This window comes from Trachemys scripta, chromosome 1, assembly GCF_013100865.1.
Source record: "Trachemys scripta elegans isolate TJP31775 chromosome 1, CAS_Tse_1.0, whole genome shotgun sequence".
Taxonomy (NCBI): domain Eukaryota; kingdom Metazoa; phylum Chordata; order Testudines; family Emydidae; genus Trachemys; species Trachemys scripta.
This window is the reverse complement of record NC_048298.1, coordinates 324,765,599-324,773,108: the sequence shown is the minus strand read 5'-3', so window position 1 is coordinate 324,773,108 and position 7,510 is coordinate 324,765,599. Positions and strand designations below refer to the sequence as shown.

General features: G+C 49.2%; 1 protein-coding gene across 4 annotated transcripts in view; it reads left to right on the top strand.

Annotated features, from left to right (window-relative positions):
* The window catches only part of LOC117871255 (transmembrane protein 126A-like), a 32,259-nt gene that overhangs the window by 15,678 nt on the left and 9,071 nt on the right, over nt 1-7,510 (top strand). For 2 of the 4 annotated variants that reach the window (XM_034759064.1, XM_034759063.1), the window contains exon 2: nt 1,935-2,056. In XM_034759064.1, the coding sequence (XP_034614955.1) occupies nt 1,944-2,056 (113 nt within the window). In that variant the 5' untranslated portion in view covers nt 1,935-1,943. Of the gene's footprint in view, nt 1-1,925; nt 2,057-4,393; nt 4,457-7,510 lie in introns of those variants that run through there. The other 2 variants (XM_034759061.1, XM_034759062.1) reach the window with 2 other exon arrangements.

The following is a 7,510-nucleotide window of genomic DNA, read 5'->3' as shown; positions in this document are numbered from 1 at the left end:
AAAGCCCTTACCCCCCCCCCCCCCAAGATTTGATAGTATCTTGTCCCCTTATTGTTCCTTTAGGTCAGATGCCAGCCAGGTTACCTGAGCTTCTTAACCCTTTACAGGGAAAACAATTTTGGAGTCTCTGGCCAGGAGGGATTTTATAGTACTGTACACAGGACAGCTGTTACCCTTCTCTTTATAGTTATGACAAGCCGTGTTAGTCTGTATCCACAAAAACAACAAGGAGTCTAGCGGCACCTTAAAGACTAACAGATTTCTTTGGGCAGAAGTGGTGAGGTTTTTTTACCCACAAAAGCTTATGCCCAAATAAATCTGTTAGTCTTTAAGGTGCCACCGGACTCCTTGTTGTTTTACTGTATGCAGTGTTGTTGTAGCTGTGTTGGTGCCAGGATATGAGAGAGACAAGGTGGGTGAGGTAATATCTTTTATTGGACCAACTTCTGTCGGTGAGATAAGCGTTTGAGCTTACACTGAGCTCTTCTTCCTAGACCTGAAGAAGAGCTCTGTGTAAGCCTGAAAGCTTATCTCTCTCGCAATGGGGTGCAGTCCAGACCACTGAAAGGCTGTGTCACCACTTACCCTAGAATCTGGGGTGCCTCACAGTGTTTTGCTGCTGTAGCTCCCAAACTGGGCTTCTCACAAACAGCATGCAGGTCACACCCTGTGTGTCCATGTATAGCTACAATCCTGGCCTGGCAGCTCTGACAGCAGCCTGTCAGCAAACATCAGCCACACGCTGGCTTCCAGCATCTTTGGTTACTGCCTGCAGGGTGACCCCAGCACACTCCCAGTCCCAGATTTTCCCCCAAAACTGTGCGTTTTGCACTCTTCAGCCTTCTCCTGGGCAGTCCTGATATTTTAGGTCCATTCAATTAACAGTACTGGATTACTTTTAATTAAAGAATAAAACAAGTTTACTTAACTACAAAGAGATTTTAAGTGAGTACAAGTCACGAGGCATTAAAGTTAGAAATAGTTACAAGAAAAATAAAGATGAAAACTCTTTCTAAATTTAACAAACTAGACTTGATTCAACATGAGGTCCCTTACCACATGTATTCAGTACATTACTGGCCAAACTCTCAGGCCAGGATCTGCTCCTAAAGTCCATAGGCTGTTTCTTTTGTTGTTTTAGGTGGAAAGGAGAGATAGATGGATGGGGGGGAGAGATTACCTCGCCCACCTTGCCTCTGTTATGTTGTATTCTTCCTGGGTGCAAGTCTGTTCCCAAGGCCAGTCAAAAAAAAGCATTTTAAAGCAGCCCTTAGTCTTAGGTGCTGTTCTTTAGTCACTTACACACAGGCTTAACTTCACTACTGTGAGTAGTCCCACTGATTTCTATGGCATCACTCTTGCTAGTAATGTTTAGTGTGTTTGTCTGCAGGATCAGGGCTTTACCCATCAATTCTTAAAGTAAAGTAGACGCTTTAAAAATAAATACATCTATGTCTAGCCTCAGGAACCAGGGAGGAAGAATTGGGCCATATATGGCCTTCAACTTTAGGAAACTCTCCCCACTGCTCACCCTTTCCTTAATTTAAAAATAACACAGGTGCATCAACACTGATCAGAATGCCTCATCAAGTATGATCACTTGTTATAAAATAAAAATCAAGAGTTGTAGAGCAGAGGAGGAGATCATGATCTTTTACTCACCTGTTAACTGAGGATTTATGTTCTCTCAGAATCCTCTGGCAGGTGGATTTTCTTGCTGAACAGGGCAACTTAACAGGGCTTGCATACCCAGAAATTCCCCAGACATTTTTAGCTAGATCATGCCCTTTCGGTCTCTTGGGGGCTTTTACATTCTTGAGATGTTAAAGCATTAGCTTGTATCATTTGCCTGCTTGTCATGCAAAAGTTATCTGATTATTTTGTGGCAATGTCATTTAACCAAAACTTGCCTTGTTTCTCACTTTATGATCCAGACCCTTAAAATGTCAGGGAGCGAGCTTGAACTAAATTCACCACCGGAAAATGCAAGGCTTCGATATATGAAAAGAACGGAGGCTCTGCTAGATATGTTTCTTCGACTTCCAGAAGCAGACCAGTAAGTGATGCTCGGGTCTTCATTTGTTTTACCAACTAAGCCCTTTTTTGTTCTTGTATTTGAAAATCATTCATCGATTTACAAAGCTATTGAATCACATTGAAATGTAAAGATGACTTCAGGGAAATAGAAGGAGTCCCCTGCGCTGTTTAACAAATCTCAGGTGACGACATGAGAGGAGATGAGGGGTGCACTGAACTACTATATCCCTCCCCCACAGTTGGATGGGGAATGGAGAAAGTGCAGGTTCCATTCCTTCCAGCACACTGAGTGGCACAGCTACACTGCCTCCTCAGGGAACATAAGCTCTGTCGGGTGTAAGCTCGGTGCATCATACTCCCTCCCCAGAACAGCAGGGGAACCAGGAGGGATGCTGGGGCAAAGCCATGATAGAACCCATATATTGGAACATATTGCCAAACACCTGGTTGCTCAACACCAATTAATTATTTAAAAAAAAAAAATGGAGATATCCTATCTCCTAGAACTGGAAGGGACCTTGAAAGGTCATCGAGTCCAGCCCCCTGCCTTCACTAGTAGGACCAAGTTCTGATTTTGCCCCATATCCCTAAGTGGCCCCCTCAAGGATTGAACTCACAACCCTGGGTTTAGTAGGCCAATGCTCAAACCACTGAGCTATCCCTCCCCCCCCCCAAACAAAGCCAAAGCTTAAGCTTCTAATCTTAAAGTGGTCAGCAAATGAGCCTTTGCCCTGTAACAAGATAATCCTCGTTCCCTTTTCAGCTCGTGCTGTTAGACTGAACCAAAATCTGAGGAAAAATTTGTTAGACTAGTGTCTTCCATTCTGCATGTTACACTTCTTATGGTGGACCATGGAAGGGAGCGGAAACCTTTTTAAGGGTCCAAGCTTGACTAGGTTCAGCTAGACTCATTGCCTTGGACTCTGTAAACCCCTGCTGGGATTTCACCTCAAAACCCCTACAGCGCTGCCTGGATCAGCAGGGTCTCCCAGCGACACCAATGGAATAGTAAGGCAGGACTGCAGAACACCTACTAGGGCAGTGTTTCTCAAATGCGGCCACCATGGGCTTTTCATGCGGCCACAACAGCCTCCTGGGTAGTAATTGGGGGGGGGGGAGCATTAGTCCCTCCCTCCCTGTTGCTACTGGATGCGCCACCCTGCACCACCTCTGGAGACAGGCGGGGCACAGCGCTGCAGGAGCAAGGTGAGTATTTGACCCACCTTGGGGGAAGGGAGTTTGGGCGGCAGACTCCAGCGGTGGGACTTGGGGAACCTGGCCATGTGGTCCTGGGCTCCAACCACGGGGCATCAGGTACTGACACCCAACCCCTTCCCCCCGGCTCTGGCCACATGGTCCTGGCTTCCAGCTGTGGGGCTTCAGCCTCCAGCCCCTGTTTCCGGCTGTGTGGCAGCAGGCACTGGCCCCCCGATGCCTGTCCTGGGCTTCAGCCACGCCGTGGCAGGTGCTGGCCCCAGGCAGCGATCCCTAGCCCCAGCCGCATGGCAGCGGGCTCCAACCACGGGGCTTTGGGTTCCAACCCCCGGCTCCGTCTGCGGGGTTTCGATCTCTGGCCCCCAGTTCCAGCCATGCAGTGGTGGGTGCTGGCCCCAGCCACCAAACCCCAGCCCTGGCCATGCGGCAGCAGGCTACCACTGTGGGGCTTTGGGCGCCGACCCCGGCTTCAGCCCCGTGGCAGCAGGTGCTGACCCCTGCAGCTACAGCCGCATGACCCCAGCCCCTGGTGCTGATCCCCTGCTCCAGCCGCATGGCAGCAGGCGCCCTCCCACAACTCTGGTCCCGGACTCCGGCCATGTGGCGGCGGGAGCTGGCCCTGGGTGCCGACCCCTGGCCGCGCAGCAGCGAGCACTGGCTCTAGCCATGCAGTGGCGGGCTCCAGCTCCGGACTTTGGCAATGCAGTAGCAGGCAGTAGCCCCGGGTGCTGACCCACAGTTCTAGACGTGTCCCCTAGTGCAGGGGTTCTCACCACATATTTTTTGGTGGCCTCTGAGTGCGGCCACCAACTCTCGCTCATGGCTGCACTGACACTTTTTCCTAACATACTTAACTAACTTTAGGAAAAACAATTAAATATGCACAGATACACATCCACATCTTTGTAATTTACATATGTTGGGTTTTTTTGCAGACTCAATAATAAAAATAATGCTGGGAAAAGTGATATTTGTATATTCATTAATGTCACTTTTCACAGCTCACTTACTAGCTATCTGAGAGGTTGTGAAAAGTGATATTAACAAACATACTAGTATCACTTTTCACAACCTCCCAGATAGCTAGTAAGTGAGCTGTGAAAAGTGATACTTGTATGTTTGTTAACATCACTTTTCTCAGCAAGTCACAGGACCCAGCCCTGGATGGAGTGGTTGGAGGAGGCAGCGTGGTCCAGAGGCAATGGTGAGATGGATGTGGGGCCGGGGGAGGCAGTGCGGGCTCAGGGACATGGGGGGGGGGGGGGGGGGGGGGTGCAGGGCCAAGAAGGCATCAGGGTTGAGGGGTGATGGGGGTGGGAAGTATACGTGGCCAGGGGCGATGGGGGCGGGAAGGATATGTGGCCAGGGGAGGCAACGGGAGCTAGGGGCGATGGGGGTGGGTGATGAGCCTCGCTGTCTCATAGCCAGAGCCACAGGTGGGTGTCTGCTGCCAGGGTCGGGGCTCAGAGCCAGGCACTGTGTGGCTGGAGCCAGGGACTGGAACCTGCTGCTGCACGTCTAGAACTGTGGGTCAGCGCCCGGGGCTACTGCCTGCTACTGCATTGCCAAAGTCCGGAGCTGGAGCCCACCACTGCATGGCTAGAGCCAGTGCATCCCATCACATGCTGCCTGTGCAGAGCTTAACCCACATCAACTGCTACAAAGATCATGACTTCTGAAATGGTAGCGGTTAAGCAGTGGTGTGTAGCCATGTTGGTCCTAGGGTGAGAGAAACAAGGTGGTGAGGTAATTATCTTTTAGTGGATCAACTTCTGTTGTTGGAAAAGACAGGCTTTCAAGCTTCACAGAGTTTTCCCCTGAAGTCTGGAGAAAGTAACTAGAGTGTCCAAGCTAAATACAAGGTGGGACAGATTTATCAGCATAAAGGGTACACTCATGTTGTAGGAGACCACTTGAAATGAAGTGGGCAATTAACACCTCTTCAGTGGTAGGATAATGGAGGGTTAATAGGCAGCATATGAGAGACAAGGATGCTCTGTGAGACACTGCAAACAATAGTGGAAGACATAGAATTTTGCCATTTAAGATGGAAATTTTGCAACATGAAGAAAAAGAAAGCCAAACTTAACAGTGACATCTACTTCCTTAGCAAATGCAGGAAACAAGTCATCATTCCCTGAGGACTCACTATCAGTAACTCTCTGATCACTGCATAAAACTCTAAATATGTTGAGTAGCTCTGCAGAAGGACTTCAGGAAAACTGAGGAACCATCTCCTGCATCTCACATATTCCAGAAGGGACCACTTCAAATCATCATATGCTCCCACACACAGGAAGGAAAGAAAAAAATAAATCAGGAAATCTACATGGACGCCACAGGGAAGCAACTCCAACACAGACATGTGTTACTGCCCCTCATTGTCAAAGTGGTTCCTCAAAGCCTCTCTGATGTTAATAGCAGCCCTCTGGGCTCCTCTGACTGCCCTAGCATCTGGCTGTTCAAACTGTGCAGCCAAGTGCTCTGCCTCAATGCTCCAAAACTGAGCAAACATTTCACCCTTAGATTCACACAGATTATGCAAAGTGCAGCACGTGGCTATGACCAAGGGAATATTATCCTCGGTAAAGTCTAGCCTGCCATTTAAACAACTCCAGCGAGCTTTCAAACGACCAAAGGCAGATTTGACTACCATGTGGCACCTGCTCAGCCTGTTGTGAAAACACTCCTTGCTGCTGTCCAGGTGCCCTGTGTAAGGTTTCATGGGCCAGGGCTGTAAGGGGTAAGCCAGGTCTCCCAGGATTACTATGGGCATTTCCACATCCCCCACTGTGAACTTGTGGTCTGGAAAGAAAGTCCCCGCCTGCAGCTTTCTGTACAGGGCACTGTTCCTGAAGATGCATGTGTCATGCACCTTTCCAGACCAGCCTGCACTGATGTCCGTGAAACGTCCCCGGTGATTCACAAGTGCCTGCAACACCATGGAGAAGTATCCCTTCCTATTGATGTATTCCAGTGGCTCTCAAACTTTTGTACTGGTGACCCCTTTCACATAGCAAGCATCTGAGTGTGACCCCTGCTTATAAATGAAAAGTATTTTTTTATATATTTAACACCATTATAAATGCTGGAGGCAAAGCGGGGTTTGAGGTGGAGGGGGACAGCTCGTGACCCCCTGAGGGGTCCCTGAACCCCTGATGTATTCAGAGGCAAGGTGGTCTGGCGCTAAAATTGGAATGTGTGTGCCATCAATCACCCTGCCACAGTTAGGGAAAGCCATCCACTATTTCATGCACATTTCCCAGAGTCACGGTCCTACGCAGCAGGATGCGATTTATTGCCCTGTACACTTGGAGTAATACAGCCCCAACAGTGGACTTTCCTACTCCAAACTGATTTGCAACTAACCGGTAGCAGTCTGGATTCACCAGCTTCCACACAGCGATTGCAACACGCCTCTCTACCGGAAGGGCAGCTCTCAGTCTGGTGTCCTTGCGTCTCAGGTCGGGGAACAGCTCAGCATATAGCTCCATGAAGGTCGCTTTATGCATCCTAAAGTTCTGTACCTACTGGTCGTCATCCCACACCTGCATGACAATGCGATCCCACCAATCAGTGCTTGTTTCCCTATCCCAAAAGCGACGGTCAACCGTATGCAGCTGCTCTGTGAATGCACAAAGCACTGATAAGTTGCTGCCATCCATATCACACTTGGATGCCTGTGATTCATCCTCTGCTAACTTTGCGAGTAACTCTGAGAATAACTGTGCTGCCATGCTTGATGTCCTCACGACAGCTAACAGCACATAGGAGAGAAGTGTGGGATCCATCCTCTCTCACTGCAGATGCTGGCGCGGACTACAAAAGAATGACAGTTGGAAAAACTGGCAAAAGGAAGTCCGAGACCTTTGGAGGGGCGGGACACAAAGCGGTGAATGACGGTACATTTTGCACATCCCAGGATGTGCTGCGCGCCGTTTCCGCATTCCCACAACACCTAGTGACGGATGGTGTTGGCAGGCACTGTGGGATCCATACCCACAGTCCATTACACTCGCTGTCGACAAAGATGCCCCAAATGTGGACATGATCCCTCAACAGAGGGAGCAAATGTAGACACACTTTGGCGACTTTGCTTTTGTCTATTTTTCCTTGGTGACATTAGTTTCATCGAAAAAACTTGCCAGTGTAGACAAGCCCTTAGATATACAAACAGGGGGAACCCAGGCAGAGTCATCATACCTGGTCATGGCACGCTTATTGAAGGAATATCAGTACTTGTAGGAACCATCCTCAA